The sequence below is a fragment of the Lithobates pipiens genome, unplaced genomic scaffold, assembly GCF_037356315.1.
Source record: "Lithobates pipiens isolate NorthernLeopardFrog02 unplaced genomic scaffold, aLitPip1_a1.2 Scaffold_28, whole genome shotgun sequence".
Classification (NCBI taxonomy): Eukaryota; Metazoa; Chordata; class Amphibia; order Anura; family Ranidae; genus Lithobates; species Lithobates pipiens.
Window position 1 is genome coordinate 153,008,147 of NW_027507789.1, and position 16,758 is coordinate 153,024,904.

General features: G+C 46.1%; 1 protein-coding gene across 1 annotated transcript in view; it reads left to right on the forward strand.

Annotated features, from left to right (window-relative positions):
• MIEN1 (migration and invasion enhancer 1) overlaps nt 1-14,885 on the forward strand; it is a 37,098-nt gene extending 22,213 nt beyond the window's left edge. Inside the window, exons 2-4 of the mRNA XM_077459718.1 lie at nt 2,163-2,260; nt 2,339-2,415; nt 13,664-14,885. Of these exons, the coding sequence (XP_077315844.1) occupies nt 2,163-2,260; nt 2,339-2,415; nt 13,664-13,747 (259 nt within the window). The 3' untranslated portion in view covers nt 13,748-14,885. The remainder of the gene's footprint in view (nt 1-2,162; nt 2,261-2,338; nt 2,416-13,663) is intronic.
• Nucleotides 14,886-16,758: the final 1,873 nt, after the last annotated feature.

The window sequence follows — 16,758 nt, forward strand, 5'->3', positions numbered from 1 at the left end:
TCATCTCTAGGTTCTGTAAAGCGATCTCTAGACGTAAACCAGTCAGAGTCAACAAAGCTCCATCTTGGGATATATCTGTTGTACTGTAGGCTTTCTTATGCCACGTACACACGTAGCGGACTATCCGGCGGACTTCCCGCCAGACTTTCCGAACGGGCTACTTGCCCACACACAGCACTTTTTGAGCGGACCCCCTTTCGTCAAGGCACCGCCCCATGTTGAGGGCACGCGGCCTGGTACGGCTCAGGAGGGGGGGCGCTCGCTCGTCCCCCCCCCTTTCCTGGCCGGCCGGGTAGCGTGCTCGGACAAGGGTCTGATGTGGACCTGGGGGGGACCCCCACGCCGATATATTTTTTTTATTTTTTTTGGGGGTTCCCCTTTAAGTCCTCCTTTTGCTGGCCCCGTCTACCTGGAGACGTGCTCAAAATGAGCGGACTTTTCTCAGTGCGGGAAAAGTCCGCTCATTTCAAAAGTACGGCGGACTGGCATACCAACGGCCGGATTGTCCGGCGGGAAAATTGGAGTGCAAAAATACTTTCTAAGTCCGCCGTACTTTCAGGTAAAAAAAAGTCCGCCGAAGGCTACACATGGGGGGGGATTGTCCGGCGGACTTGAGTTTGCCGGACTTTTCCACCCGATTGTTTGATCGTGTGTACGTGGCATTAGGTTCACCTTTTGAACCTATATCGGAGGCCTCTCTAAGATTGATTACATTCAAGACAGTACTTCTTGTGGCAATCACTTCAGCCCGTAGGGTTAGTGAGATGCAAGCATTTTCCATCAGAGAGCCATTCCTACAGATTTTAGAAGACAGAGTCATTCTAAAGACAGACCCTGGGTTCTTACCAAAAGTGGCATCTAGTTTCCATAGGTCACAGGACATTGTTCTTCCTTCATTCTGCCAGAATGCATCAAATGAGAAAGGAAAGATTTAATTTATTAGACGTAAGGCAGTGCATCTTAGAATATCTTAAGGTAACAGATCCATTTAGAACCTCAGATTCTCTTTTTGTTCTGTTTTCCGGTCAATGTAAGGGACAGAAGGCGTCAAAGGGCACCATAGCTAGGTGGATTAGGCTAGCTATAACAGAGGGTTATAGAGCAATGAACAAAGATCCTCCTGGGGGTATTAGAGCCTATTCCACAAGGGCATTAGCGACATCCTGGGCAGAAAGGGCTGGTGCCACCCCGGAGCAAATATGTAAAGCAGCCACATGGTCAAGCTTCTTCACCTTTACTAGACATTATCGACTGGACCTAATGTCCAGTCAGGATCAGGCTTTTGGGAGGAAAGTCCTCCAGGCTGTAGTCCCCCCTAATCTGGTGATTACTTGGGGATCCTCTCAAGGGCCGTCCTGGAAGACAACTGGGGAAAACCGGAGTTAATACTTACCGGTAACTCCTTTTCCAGTGGTCTTCCAGGACAGCACAATCCCACCCTTTTTCTCTTATAATGTTGATATAACGATATTACTTGTTGTGGTTATGTTGTTGTTTTTTACAGTTCCATCCTTCGGTTCTTGGTAAGTGACTGGCCAGGGACCTGAAGGTCCGCTTTTTTGAACTGTGGCAATGTGTTTCCTGGGTCGATGGGAGGGACTCCATCTCTCAAGGGCTGTCCTGGAAGACCACTGGAAAAGGAGTTACCGATAAGTACTAACTCCATCTTTTTTTTTTTACATTTCATTTTTGTTTTCTTTTTCTGCCTCATAACACCTTTTGTGTTCATTGACACATAAGCTAACATGCAGGGCATTTAGAGGCCCAAAAGAAAAATGCCAAGCGCCTCTAGGAGCCACGTTAAAAATGTCCAGTGTGCATGCGGCCTTTGTTCTGCTCTAAAATTTTACGGCGCTGAGGTCTCAAACATTAGCAGCCCTACAAGTCCCATCATGCCTCTGCCTTGTAGGAACTTGTAGTTTTGCAACAGTTGGAGGGCCTCCAGTTTGAGACCCCTCATCTAAGTGCACCAGCTATGCAATTAGGTATCCAATGGTCTCATCACCAGCCATTAGAACATCTGCTAACACAAAAGGGTCTTTTTATAATCCCCCCCCCTCCCCATGTTATCCAGTTAAAATCAGTAAAAACATTTATAAATAGACCCCAACATGTATGACCTTTTTAATTTAATCTGTATGTCATTATTCTGTTCATTCTAGTGAGCCTTGTGGGTTTAAATCCCATTATGAGGAGCTGGCTAATGCAGTACGGGAGGAGTTCCCTGATGTGTCCATTGACTCCCGTCCTGGTGGAACAGGCGAGTATTACACCTCACACTGCAAATTGTAATGGTGCTCCTGTGAGCCCTATTAATCTGATGTGATTTTATTTTCAGGAGCTTTTGAAATTGAAATAAACGGACAACGTGTCTTCTCCAAGCTGGCACTTGGTGGTTTCCCTTATGAAAAAGATGTAAGTTTTGTCAGACTACTGTCTGGGGTCCTAGCCCTGTCTACAGGGCAGCTGTGATTGGCCCAGCTTAACTTTTCAGCCAAGCTACCATTGTGTTTGGTATCCAGTTGATTAACCACTTGCTTACTGGGCACTTAAACCCCCCTCCTATCCAGACCAATTTTCAGCTTTCAGCGCTGATGCACTTTGAAAGACAATTGCGCGGTCATGCTACACCGTACCCAAATGAAAGTTTTATCATTTTTTCCCCACAAATAGAGCTTTCTTTTGGTGGTATTTGATCACTCTGTGATGTCCCTTTCAGTTGAGCCAGTTATCGACTTTTTTTTTCTTCTCCTCCGCTGTCAGCGTGAAGAGCAAAAAAAAACGATCACCAAGCTTTTGTTTTGATCATGTGATCAGCTGTCATTGGCTGACAGCTGATCACATGGTAAGGAGCCGGGAGCGGCCCCTTACTCGATTCAGCGATCACCCGAGTCTCATTGACCCGGTGATCTTAGGGCCCGCGCAGGGAGCGTACACAGGGGAGTGACGGCCTCCCGGGAATTCAGTTCCGCGCTGTGGCCGTCGTTTGGCTATAGAGCGGATGTCAAGAGGTTAAAACTCAACTCCAGGAAAAATTGCAGCAAAATTTTTAACTGTAAAATCTCTTTTTTAACCACTTTAAAACCGGACACACTCCCTTCCTGCCCAGCACAATTTTCAGCTTTCAGCATTGTCACACTTTGAATGACATTTACAGTGTTATGCAACATTGTACCCAAATACATTTATTATCATTTTCTTCACGCAGAGAGCTTTCTTTTGGTGGCATTTATTCACCACTGGGGTTTTTATTTTTTGCTAGATAAACAAAAAAAAACCTCAAATGTAGGGGAAAAAAAACATTTTTCTTCGTTCCTGTTATAATTTTGCAAATAAATGATCTTCATAAATTTAGGCCAAAATGTACAGTATACTGCTACATTTCTTGGTGAAAATAACCCAAATCAGTGTATATTATTTAGTCTGTATGAAAGTTATAGTCCACAAACTATAGTGTGTGTGTATATAATATAATATATACACACACACACACACAATATTACTGAAAGTATTGGTATGCCTGTCTTTACATGCACATGAACTTTATTGGCATCCCAGCCTTAGTCTGTAAGGTTCAATATAGAGTTGGCCCACCCTTTGCAGCTATAACAGCTTCAAATCTTCTGGGAAGGCTTTCCACAAGGTTTAGGAGAGTGTCTATGGGAATGTTTGACCATTCTTCCAGAAACACATTTGTGAGATCAGGCACTGATGTTGGATGAGAAGCCTGGCTTGCAGTCTCAACTCTAATTCATCCCAAAGTAGTTCTATTGGGTTGAGGTCAGGACTCTGTACAGGCCAGTACATTTTGGACAATTTCACACTCCCAACTTTGTGGGAACAGTTTGGGGATGGCCCCTTCCTGTTCCAACATGACTGCGCACCAATGAACAAAGCAAGGTCCATAAAGACATGAATAAGCGAGTTTGGGGTGGAGGAATATGATTGGCCTGCACAGAGACCTGACCTCAACCTCGATAGAACACCTTTGGGATGAATTAGAGCAGAGACTGCAAGCCAGGCCTTTTCATTACTGCCTGACCTCACAAATGCACTTGGAAGAATGGTCAAACATTTCCATAGACACTCTTCTAAACCTTGTGGACAGCCTTCCCAGAAGAGTTGAAGCTGTTATAGCTGCAAAGGGTGGGCCAACTCAATATTGAACTCTACGGACTAAGACTGGAATGTGATTAAATTTCGTGTGTGTGTGTGTGTAGGCAGTTGATCCAGATGGACTGGAGGACAATCTAATTTTTTGAGCTCTAAAAATATCAGCACAGTACAAATACCCCTTTTTGGAATGTAAACAGTCCAAGGTATTTAGTAAGAGGCATAGTGAGTTATTTTAGGTTATAATTTTTTGTCATAATTTTATTTTTACAGTCACCAGTGCAGTACAGTGTCATCATATAAGTGATGTGGTGGTGATCAGGGACAATATGTAAAACAAAAAAAATACTTTATTTATAACTTATTTTTCTTTTATGATTTAAAAAAAATATTTTTACCGTAGCAATACGTTGTTGCCCTAGTAACATTGTACTACTCTGGGGAGGTAATCGGGATATTTTTTTTCCCTACACACGCTATGATTTCTTAACAGCGAATTTCATTGTTCTCTGCAACCACTTTTTCTGAATGAAATGCATGTATTCGTTGTTTACTATTGTGATTGGCCTTGTCACATGGTACAGAGGGGCTGTGTTTGGCCCTGTCTGTACCATGTGATCACTGTGGCTAATTAGAGTGAGCAACACAACTGTACACGGTAAATGGCATAAAAGGAAGCCATCCATTGTGTACAACTGTCAGGTGATCTGCTGTGATTAGTCAGTGATGGTACTGACAGCAGGCCCGTACACTGATCTGTCATCAGCTGTGTCCAATAGATCACAGCGCAGCCTGTTCTTGGGAGGATGTCCACCTGCACAAGAGAGCTCTTCCCTGGCTGTCATTTGCCTTTAGGGCGGCGAGAAGCAGGGCACATAAGAATACATTTTTGGAAAGGGACATTTTTGTCCCGCAGCAGATTGCATTTTGCGTGTAAACTGTTGGGTTTTTGATGCATTTTAACATGAGTTTTTCTTTCTCCTTAACAAACTGTGTATGTTGTGTGTGTGTTAAGAAATGAGACGGCTGGGCGCTGCGTCCTTAACAACCGATGAGTCAGCTGAATGTAAATACAAGAATTGCCGGCAATAACAAAATCGGTAAAGAAACGGCTTGGGCCGCCCCCCCCCCCCCCCCCCCCAAATTCCATACCAGTCCCTTATTTGAGCATGCAGCCCGGCAGGTCAGAAGAGAGGGGAGAAGTGAGTGGCCCCAGCCAAAAAAAAAAAAAGTTATTGATGGCAATTCTTGTTCTTGCATTACATACACTCATCCCTCAGCCTCCCAGCCTGATCCTTAACAACCAACTATACACAGTTTTGTTAAAGAGGAAAAAAGAAAAAACGCACTGCAAAATGCACAATACAACACAAAAATCGCAAGCTGCATAGATGTGAACCAAGCCTTATACCTGAGTAATGATGTGCTAAATCCACCACCTATCAAATGTGAATTACAGACAGCATGTCCCTTTACAGAGCCTTCAGGCAATATGAAAAAAGCAGCAGATTGATGAATCAAGGCCATGACTGAGGTAGAAGCAGCGGGAAGCAATCTCGCTGTTTTGGAGTGAACAAAAGAAAAGCAACACTATGAAACTGATTTAATAAAACTGTAGAGTGCAAAATCTGGTGCAGCTGTACATGGTAGCCAGCTTCTAACCTCAGCTTGTTCTGTTAAACTTTGACAAAAAAAAAACTTGGAACCTTGAAGTTTAGGAAAAGATTCCTTACAGGACGAATCCACAACCTCAGACAATCCTAATCAAGGTGGTGGCCAACTTTGCGTGACAGGAGGAGGAGAGAAATATCATGGGTGGTGTCCCTGAAGGTCCCATGCAGTTAGTGGTGAGTCCATGGGAACCACCCCTTGCATGAAGACTCTGACCAAGGAGTGGGAAGTCAACCAGACAATGCAACTACTGTTATGTATGTACAGGGTAGTGTAGTGAGAGAGGGCTTAAACTAATTCTAAAGGGTTAATTTTTTTTTTTTTACCTAAAATAAGAAACATGTTACACTTACCTGCTCTGTGTAATGGTTTTGCACAGAGCAGCCCTGATCCTCTACTTTATATACCGTATATATAAAATATAAAGTTTGGGGTTCTAAGCAATTTGGGGGGGGGGGGGGGGAGGGATTTTACCTTGTAAACACAGTCTGAAAAAATAGGATTTTTTGTACTCACCGTAAAATCCTTTTCTCTTATATTCACCGACCGACACAGCTCCTCTCTTAGCCATTGGGTTGTTTGCCCTATTACTAGGAGATACTAGGCATTAGTTGTAACACAACACTCAGAAATCTTAGTTCCGCCCAGGGGGTGGTCCCTAGGGGCGGGTGCTGTGTCGGTCGATGAATTACAGAGAAAAACTGCGTAAGTAATGCAACAGCACATTAACTTTACAGTACTGTGTTTTTATTGAAAAACCAGGAAAAAAAAGCAAATATATATTGCATATTCAATTGCAACTACACGGCCGCCTGTAAAACTTTGCGGCCAAAACAGGCATCAGCCGATGCACTGACATCTACCTTGTAGACCTTGGTATACGTGTGGACAGACGACTAGTTCGCCGCTTTACACACCTGAGCGACAGACGCTTTGTTTTGGAAGGCCCAAGACGTTCCGATTGCCCTTGTGGAGTGGGCCGTGAATGAAAAGGGGGGCACCTGCCCCTTCAAGGTGTAGGCTTGGTCTACAATCTGTCTGATCCACCTAGAAACAAACAGTGAGTCTGACTTCCGAAAGGGAGCCGTGGCAAATACACCTTCAGAGCTCGAACCACGTCCAGAGCGTGAAGGGCCACCTTCTTAGGGTGCTCCGGCTTAGGACAAAGAGATGGTAATATAATGTCCTCATTGATATGAAAAGCCGACCACTTTCGGTAGAAAAGACTGTTGGGGACGCAATACCACTTTATCCTTGTGGATAACCAGATAGGGCGACTTGCAGGACAAGGCACCAGTTCCGAAACCCTCCTGGCCAATGTGATTGCCACTAGAAAGACCACTTTCTGGGAAAGAGTCAACAGGGGAATCTCCCTGATTTTTTTCAAACGTGGTTTTTGAAGCGCCGACAACACCAGGTTCAAATCCCAAGGGACAACGGTGGACGCATCAGAGGGACTACATGTCGTACCCTCTGAACGAAGGTGCTCACTAAGGAGTGAGACGCCAGAGGTCGCTGAAATTTGCCCCTTAATGGTGCTTAACACCTATTTCTGGTCTACTCCTTGCTGAAGAAACAGCAGGATCCTGGATATAGAAAAGGAGAGCGGATGCCATCCTTTCTCCTCACACATGGATATGTAGGCCTTCCAGGTATGATGGTATATCTTCTGAATGTATGGCGTACTTCGTCCGTCTAAACACATTTCAGTGGACAGTCCGCTCGTGTGTGGGCTTCAGCGGACTTTTTCAGCGTGCAGTCTGGCGTACTAAGTATTTCGGATTTTTCGAAATTCTGTCCATCGTACTTTGGTTTCAGCGGACAATCCGCTCGTCAGTAGGCTAGTTCGACGGACTAAGAATGGCGCATGCTCAGAAAGGATTTACACGGCAGAAGGGTGCTTTGCTGTGTATTGGACTTCCTATTTCTAGTCCCGTCGTACGTGCTGTACACGTCATCGCGCAAGCTTTCGACGGACTGTTTGTGCATCCGTGTGTGGTCAAGTCCGTTCAGTCGAAAGTATGACGGACTGTCCGTCGGATTGTATGACGGACTAAGTACGCCATACAGTCCGCTCGTGTGTACGCGGCATGAGAAGAAGATTTTTGTGCTCTCAACATAGTTGGGATCACCGAGTCCGACAGACCCCGGTTCCTCAATAGCCATGCCGTTAAAGCCAGCGATGGTAAAGCAGGATGGAAAATCGGACCTTGAGACAGAAAGTCCTTGCGCAATGGCAGTCACCAGGGATCGTCTGCCACCAGACGCACCAGGTCTGCGTACCAAGGACACTGAGGCCAATCTGAGGCCACCACAATCACTGGGATCCCGAAGCAGGCGTGGTAGTAGTTTCAATAGAGGAAAGGAGTAAATCAGTTGGTACTGATCCCACGGAGCCACCAGCACGTCTGCCCACGGATCTCTTGTCCTGGACACGAATCTTGGAACTTTCTGATTGAGACGGGAGGCCAGCAGATCCACGTCTGGTGTGCCCCACTTCAGGCACAGTAACCTGAACATCTCCGGAGGCAATGCCCATGCTCCTGGGTCCAGCATCTGTCAACTCAGATAGTCCGCCTGCCGGTTCTCCACTCCCGGGATGTAAATGGCCGACAGGTACGTGTCGCTTTACCCACCGAAGTATGTGAGCCACCTCCCGTGCAGCGACTGAGCTTCTGGTTCCTCCTTGGTGATTGACGTATGCCACAGCAGTGGTGTTGTCTGACTGGATCCTGATCAGATGCCTTGCAGTCGCATCGACCATGTGGAGAGGCACAGCCTGATCGCTCTCAATTCGAGCAGATTGATCGGCAACTTGGATTCTTCCGTCGACCAGAGTCCCTGAGCCGACTGAACCCCCATCACTCCAACCCAGCCGTATAGACTGGCGTGCGTTGTGATCACTGTCCACTTCAGAGGAAGGAATGATTTCTTGGACTGAATAGCCGGGGACCTCAACCACCAGATCAGCGAGTCACTGACTGGCTTACCTGGATCTGTCGATCCAGGGACAACTGAGATTTGTCCCATTTTGTCAAAATCTCCTTCTGCAGGACTCTGGTGTGGAACTGGGCATAAGGTACTGCCTCGGAGGCTACCATGAGTCCCAGTACTCGCATGCGACGACCACTTGCGATTAATCAGCAGTTTTACCGCGGCTCTGAGAGTCTGCAGTTTGTCTGAAGGGAGAAACACTCTCGCTTCCCTGGAGTCCAGCAGCAAACCTAGGTACAATCACCAACTTCTTTAGGTTCAACAGCCACCCAAATTCTTGCAGAGTCTGCATGGTGATCGCCACATCCCCCTCTAATTCTGAGGCGGAAGATGCCCTCAGGAGGAGATCGTCTAGGTATCCCACATTGCCGCAGCAATGCCAAAACCGGAGCCAATACCTTGGTAAAGACTAGAGGGTCGGATGCCAGACCAAAAGGAAGAGCCACAAACTGGTAGTGGACTTCCCCGACTTCAAATAGCAGAAATTTTTGATGCCAGAGGCATATGGGTATGTGCAGGTATGCATCCTGGATGTCTAAGGATGCCAGGGGGTCCCCTTAATGGAGTGCAGCGACTACTGATTCCATTCTGAACCTCTGCACTTTTACAAAGTGAGGGCTGTTCGGTCCAAGATTGGACGTACCCCTTCCTTCTTGGGAACCACAAACAGATTTGAGTAGAATCCCTGGAAGCGTTCTGATTCCGGGAACCAGTACAAACAGCCCACGATTCAGCAGGTCCCTTACTGCCCCCAGGAGGGCCTCCTGCCGATACGGGTATGCTGGAGGGGAAAAATCTGTTTGGTGGCCAAGAGAGAAACTATCTTGTAGCCTGTGGAAATCAGATCACAGACCCAATTGTCGGATAACCGAGAGGACCACAGGGCTGAAAACTTCCGAAGGCGACCCCCCCCCCCCCCCCCACCCGAGACATGGGTGGGGGCAAACCTTCATGCGGTAGCACTTTTATTCGCAGGCTTACAGTTCCAGGGACATTTTTGACTGTCCGTGGTCATCCAGTCGGGCTGGGGGCATTTTGCCGAAGCTCCGGGCGGACGAAAAAAACATTTGTGAGCGTAAAAAGAGGGCCCTTGCCTACAGTGTGGCTGCTTAACCTTCCTGGCTTGTGGGAGTAGGGTACTCTTACCACCGGTGGCATTTTGAATAATGTCATCCAAGGAGGCTCCAAAGAGTCGGTTGTCAAGGAAGGGAAGACCTGTCAGGAATTTTTTGGATGCCTAGTCAGAAGACCGGCATTTTAGCCAAATCAGGCGCCTCAGCACCACAGCTGACACTGAAGCCCTGGATAACACATGGTGAGCATCCAGGGCCGTGTCACAGATGTACATAAGGCCCTGCACTAGTTGGTGTGCTAGTTCCACGCAGACAGGAGAAGCCTGTTGCTCCCCCAATTTGCGGTGCAAAAGTTTTGCCCACTCAGTCAGTGTCTGCCACACAAGTTCGGATGCCAGTACTGGTCGCACGGCTGACTCCACAACCGTAAACAAGGAATGAGCCACAGCCTCCCTGTCCGTGGGATCCTTGAATGCTGGAGTCCCCTCAACCGGTATCGTGCTTTATTTAACCTGGATACTGGGGGGTCCACGACCGGAGGAGCGGACCATTTTTTGAGAAGGCTCTCCTCAAAAGGGTAACGCACAGACATGTATTTGGGGACCGAAAAGGTCTGTTGCAGGTGACCCCATTCCTTGTAAGTGAACTTGTCAAAATAAGTCCGATACGGGAACACCTTAGGTGAACGTGCTGGCTTGTGGGACCCAAAAGGGACCGGTACATTAGCAGAGGGATCCGCTGGCTCCTGAATCTTCAGGGTATCACGCACAGCTGTGATAAGCGCTCCAACAAGTGCTTTGTCGCGCCCGGACGGGGACTCATCCTCACTGTCCAAACAGTCCTGGTCAGCGTCATCTGACAAGACAGAGCAGGGGTCACCAGCCTCAGCAGGACCCGAGTCTGTGTCAGAGCTCTCCCCAGAGGACAGGGGGAGCGGCGGGGCTGCTTTAGTGCACCTTTCTTCCCACGCACTGCCTCCATCTTGGCAACGAACAAATTGTGGACCGCCGTCAGGGTGTCCATGGGCACTGCGCAGTATGCAGGTGACCCGGTTGCAATTGTCTGGATTTTGGGGGAAGAAACACCAGTTTCTGAAGCCATGCTGAGCCTACCCTGTCTGCCACCCTAAGGGGACTTAGAACAGTGACAGTCCCACCCTCCTTGCTGTCGTTGGCTGAGGGGCTCTTTCGCGCCAGACTCACCACCCTAAGGAGTTCTGCGCTGTCCCACAAGTAGTGCCTGTAGTCCCTGTGGGCTCCCAGGTGCAGAGGAAACAAAAGCTGTGTCGGTAGCAGACGCTGTAATTAGCGCCAAACCGCTCTGAAATGTGCTCAGGCTTCAATAAAATGACCGCCCAGTGTCCAGTACAAAGACATAAAACACAGGGAAAATGGCTATGAGAGCACATGAGCCATGCTGCTGCAAGAGAACACTGAAAAAATGTGTTCAGGTTTCCAGAAAATGGCCGCCAATGTCCTGAATAGGAGATCACTAGGAAGGCATGCTGCCCTCCCCCACACCTAAAATGGTCGCCAGCAGCTCCATGAGGTACAGAAAGAAAAACGATGGCAGAGAACACATCGCCATACAGGACATCAGCAAACCCTCACAGGCACCTTCCAGGGGCATGAAACCCAGGACACCACTAGGCAGCATAGCTCCCCATGCCAGGTGAGAACCCACCAGAGAGCCCCTGTATAGGCGCACACACACACCGCTCAGCAGCCACATGCAGCATCCCATCCAGGGAGAGAAGAGAGGGAGGTGAGGGACCCCCGAATCGACCTCCCAGGGAATGCCCAGCTGCTCAGCCCCACCGAGGCAGGGAGAGCTGTACTTGCCAGTCCTAAAGAGCTGGGAGAAATTCCATTACAGGCCCACTCACTGATCAGTACAGGGTGGCTGCTGGCCTCGGCCCACTGTGGCGAAGACATCAGCAGCCTGGTCATATGTGTGCCCCGGAGCATAAAAGCTCACGAACACCTCTGGAGCTGAGGTTTCATCGTGGCCGACCCATCGCGGAGCTCTGGTCTGCACATGCTCGATGGCCGGACTGGGGAGACTACAAGGATAAGGGTATCCAGCCTGTCACCCAGCCGGCTGTTCATAGCAGATCACAGGATCATTCATCTTGCGCAAAAAGCCAAGCTTCTGCATAAAAAGGCATGGACCGATGGGCCCGCAGGGTTTCTAGGTCCTTTTCCTTCACTAGGCAAACTAAAATTGAGGTCTGGAGGGTTGTTGCCCAAGGGACCGCCCCCTGGGCGGAACTAAGAGTTATTAGTGTTATGTTACAACAAATTCCTAGTGATAGTGAAAACAACCCAATGGCTAAGAGAGGAGCTGTGTCGGTAGGTGAATATAAGAAAAATAGGCCCTGTGTTGGCTACTAGTAAGAACTAGTCGCTTGTAGGTTGGTCACATTCAAGTGGAGTTGTTCTGTAATGTTGAAGACTTTACATAGTTTGTCCAAGCTACTTCTGGTTCATATTCCCAAACCGGTTTCAGGATGTTTACTTCCAAAATAGATTGCCAATATGTCTGTGAAGGTATTAGATTATCATGATTCATGATATACAATTGTGTTCAAAATAGCAGTGTGAGCAAAGCGGACAATCCTTACAATAGGTTTTATTTCCATACACACAAATGCATTGGGCACACGGCACAGTCTTTTCCAAATCAAAACATAAAGAAAAATGTTTCAAATGTGTTATTACTTTACGGAAAGTGAAGAAAAACTAATACAGTGGAAGCTCGGATTACGAGCATAATCCGTTCCAGGAGAATGCTTGCAATCCAAAGCACTCGCGTATCAAAGCGACTTTCCCCATAGAAGTCAATGGAAACAAACAAAGATAATTCATTCCACATTGACTTGTATTGTATGTAATACCGTATGTGGCCAGAGGTGGGGGGCACCGGAGAGACTCAAATACTCAGACCCCTCGGATGCACTCGGAAATAAATCACTTGGAAACACTCCTATTCCTGAGTTTCACCGGCGCCCCCTGCACCTCTGGTCAAATGCGGTACTGCACACCGCAGAGGCTTGAATCCTGCTTGTTTTGTGAAACACTCACAAACCATGTCAAGATAAAGAAAATAAATAATTGCTTGTATTGCGAAACACCCATTAATCGCGTCACTCACAATCCAAGGTTCACTGACCTAATATTTAGTTGTATAACCCCTGTTTCTGAGAACTGCTTTAAATCTGTGTTGCACGGAGTCCACTAACTTCTGCCACCTGTGAACCAGGACAATCGCACTACATTCCACAATTCCTCTGCATTTCTTGGTTTTATCTCAGAGTTTTCTGTTGGATTGTCAGTGTGGGCGGCTCCCCAGTTTGACAACCCTGGACCACTCCCAAAAAATATTCCTAAACTGTTTAAAGGATTGGCTTGGTGCTTCTCTCTCCTCCTTTTGTGCAGTGATCCACCACAGGCTCTATTCATGTGCTTCAAAAGAAACACAAATTGGAATCCATGTGTCTGGCGCCCCACATGTAGCTTAGGAGCTGGATGCATGGATAGGGGGCGGAGCTCTTATGGAGGGGCCGCCGCACCTCTGTCCTGTGAGGAGGGAGCAAGCCACTACTTGCAACCTCATTGAGGGTCCAACAGTTTATGGCAAATAAGTGCAATGTCCCATTTAATTCCAAGGGGTTCACATAGTTTTGTTATGTCCTAGTTCCAAGGAAGTTGTAGTTTCATATAGAATGTAATCGTGTAAGAGGTTCTCTTGATATATTAACTACATTCTCATGTAAAACTGACATTCATTTCTAATATTTTTTTCTTCTGTAGTTGATGGAGGCAATTCGGAAAGCAAGCAGAGGAGAACCTGTAGAGGAAATCACTAACAGCAGAGCACCCTGCGTCATCTTGTAACATTAACTCCTCCCCCTGCGTCTGGCTATGACATCACATTACTTAGCCTTTTGTCTTGATGACTAGAATTTTTTTATTTTTTTTATTTTTTACTAATCTATTCCTGAGATGTACAGTGGCCCTAGACTGACAATATTGCAGTGTAAAGAGCTGATGTATACGATAGTGATTGGCTATGGATTATTAAAGGGACGCTCCTTGTAATTTAAAGCAAAACAAAACCCATTTCCTGGTTTCCCATAAGTTAGATTCAAGGCATGGCGTGAATGATACCCGCCACTGCTGCTTGTGCAAGCGACAGAACTGTCAAGCCATCAAATGGTTGGTGTCATAACTGATCACATGTGCATCCAAAGGTGGCAGCTTCCTTGGGTGTAAAGGATAGGAGGGTTCCACTTTAACCACTTCCATACTGTGCAAATTCCAGCATTCCTCTCCTACATGTAAATCAGAATTTTTCTTGATAGAAAATTACTCAAGTACCCCCAAATTAATTAAAATTTATATACATACACACATTTCATTTTTAGCAGACACCCTAGGAAATAAAATGGCGGTTGTTGCAACATTTTATGTCACATGGTATTTGCGCAGCAATTTTTTTGGGGAAAAAAAAACACTCAACAGTTAGCCCATTTTATTTTTTTTGTATAACGTGACAGATGAGATTTTGTCATGTAAATAGATACCCAATATGTCACACTTTAAATTTGCGCACACTTGTAAAATGGTGCCAAACATCTGCACTTAAAAATCTCCATAGGTGATGCTTTAAAATTTTTACAGCTTACATGTTTAGAGTTATAGAAGAAGTCTAGTGCTAGAATTATTACTCTCGCTCTGCCGTTTGCAGTGATACCTCACATGGGTGGTTTGAACCTTGTTTACATATGCGGATGCAATCTACATATGTGTTCACTTCTGCGTGTGAGCACGTGCTTTAATTTAAATTTTTTTTCCCAATTTCCCTTTTAAACTTTAATTTTTGATCACTTTTATTCCTATTACAAGGAATGTAAAAATCCCATGTAATAAGAATAGTGCACAACTGGTCCTCTTTATGGAGAGATGTGGGGTCTTGTTGGTCTCCTCCAGGCTGGAAAGCCTGAGATTAAAAAAAAAAAAAAAAAAAGCAAAACGATCTCAGGCTTTCCAGCAGAGTACACGGCATTGTATACAACTGCCTGGCTGGATGTGACATAACATTGCGTCCGGACCTCCGAGAGTCAGAGATGACTGGGGACAATCTGTTTCTCGGAAATCTCTATGGTCAACTTCTGGCGGATTTTGGGCAAGCCAGTAGAAGCACCAGAGGGAGGTGTGGTGGGAACAAAGTGGCTGAACAGCCTCTATGAATATTGTTACAGTGCAGAGAATCGCCGGCTGATAAAGATGAGATCTGGATGATGGTTGTAGCTGCAGCCATTATTCAGATATCCCCACTCAAAGCCCAGGGCGTCATATATGCAGTATGGAAGTGATTAAAGGGGTTGTAAACCTTTGCGTTTTCTCACCTTAATGCATCCTATGCATTAAATTGAAAAACACCTGGCAGTCACCGGTCCCCCACTTTTTTACTTACCCGAGCCCTGGAATTTCATCTGGCGGAATCCTTTTGCCCAGGGTTCTTGGCTCTCGGATAGATTGATAGCAGCGCAGCCATTGGCTCCCACTGCTGTCAAGCAAATCCAGTAGGGCGGGGCCGAGTCCAGCATTAGTGTCTATGGACGCAAATGCTGGACTCGGGAGCACGCCCGCAAGGTAAATCCCCAGAAGAGCAGGTTCGGGGCCACTCTATGCAAAATGAACTGCACGGTGGAGGCAAGTACCTTTTACAATCACTTTGTGCAACTAGGATATATATTTTTTTTTTTTTTTTTGATCTGCACCAAGACCTTGGTTGAAAGATTTTTTTATTTTAAGCTGACTGTCTTTAGCAAAATGTTGATTTGCAGAAGCGAAGGATTTAGTGGTGTCCTGACTACAGTAGGATTCTGCTAGAATATCGCTGTATAATCTGTACATCTATGAATGGAATAATGAGACCTTTGTACTGTACATTATAACAACATTTATTAAAATATTTTTTCCAGTTTTTGCTATGAACGATGCAAAATAAAATGAAACGAACCAGAAAACAAGACTTGTATTCATTACAGTAACGGCATAGTTGCTTCAGTTTAAAACACGAACATGGATGCATGTAAAAACAAAAATGGTGAAATCATTAACATGGGGTGATGGAGAACACAAAAGGAAAGAAAAAAAACTGTAAAAACAAATGATTTAGAACAAGTTTCAACTTTAAAACAGATTCTAATATTAGTGTGGTTGTTAGGCTTGAGCTAAGATCCTAGCTAAGATTACAAAATAAAAGGAAGAATCCAGTGGTTACTTTTTATGTGGATTTTTCAGATACTTTACAACGATTGATTTAGGCAACCTTTCACATCTAGCGATTTTGGGATTACAGGTAGAACCGTGGCGACTCTGCCCACGATCCCAAATCAATCTGCAATCGTGGTAAAATGCACCAGGTGTGTTTTGGGTTCCATTTTTTTTTTTTTTTTCAATGGCACCTCAAAGCAAAGCAATCGTGGCAAACCGCATTGTGTGAAGCTTGACACCATCAAAAAGGAGCAGCAGCTTCTTTTGGGCGACGAGCTTTGCGCAATGCCGTTTGCCACACGACAATTGTGCCATAACCGCACCGCATTTAAGGTGCTGTTGAAAATTAATGTCACCCAAACACGCCTGGTACATTTTGCCACTGTTGCAGTCGATGTGGAATCGCAGGCAGAATCGTTGCGCTTCTGCAATCCCAAAATCGCCAGGGGTGAACGGAGCCTTGAAAAACCTGCACCAAAAGGAAAATCGCATTTTGCTATCTGCGCTCTTTCAGTTGGCCTTTAGGCTGCCTAGAAGGTCTGATAGGCAGCCTATTGCTGGGTACACACCCAAAAAAAAAACCTCACAACTGTCCACTCCGGTTTGGAGTCACTGTGGTTGGC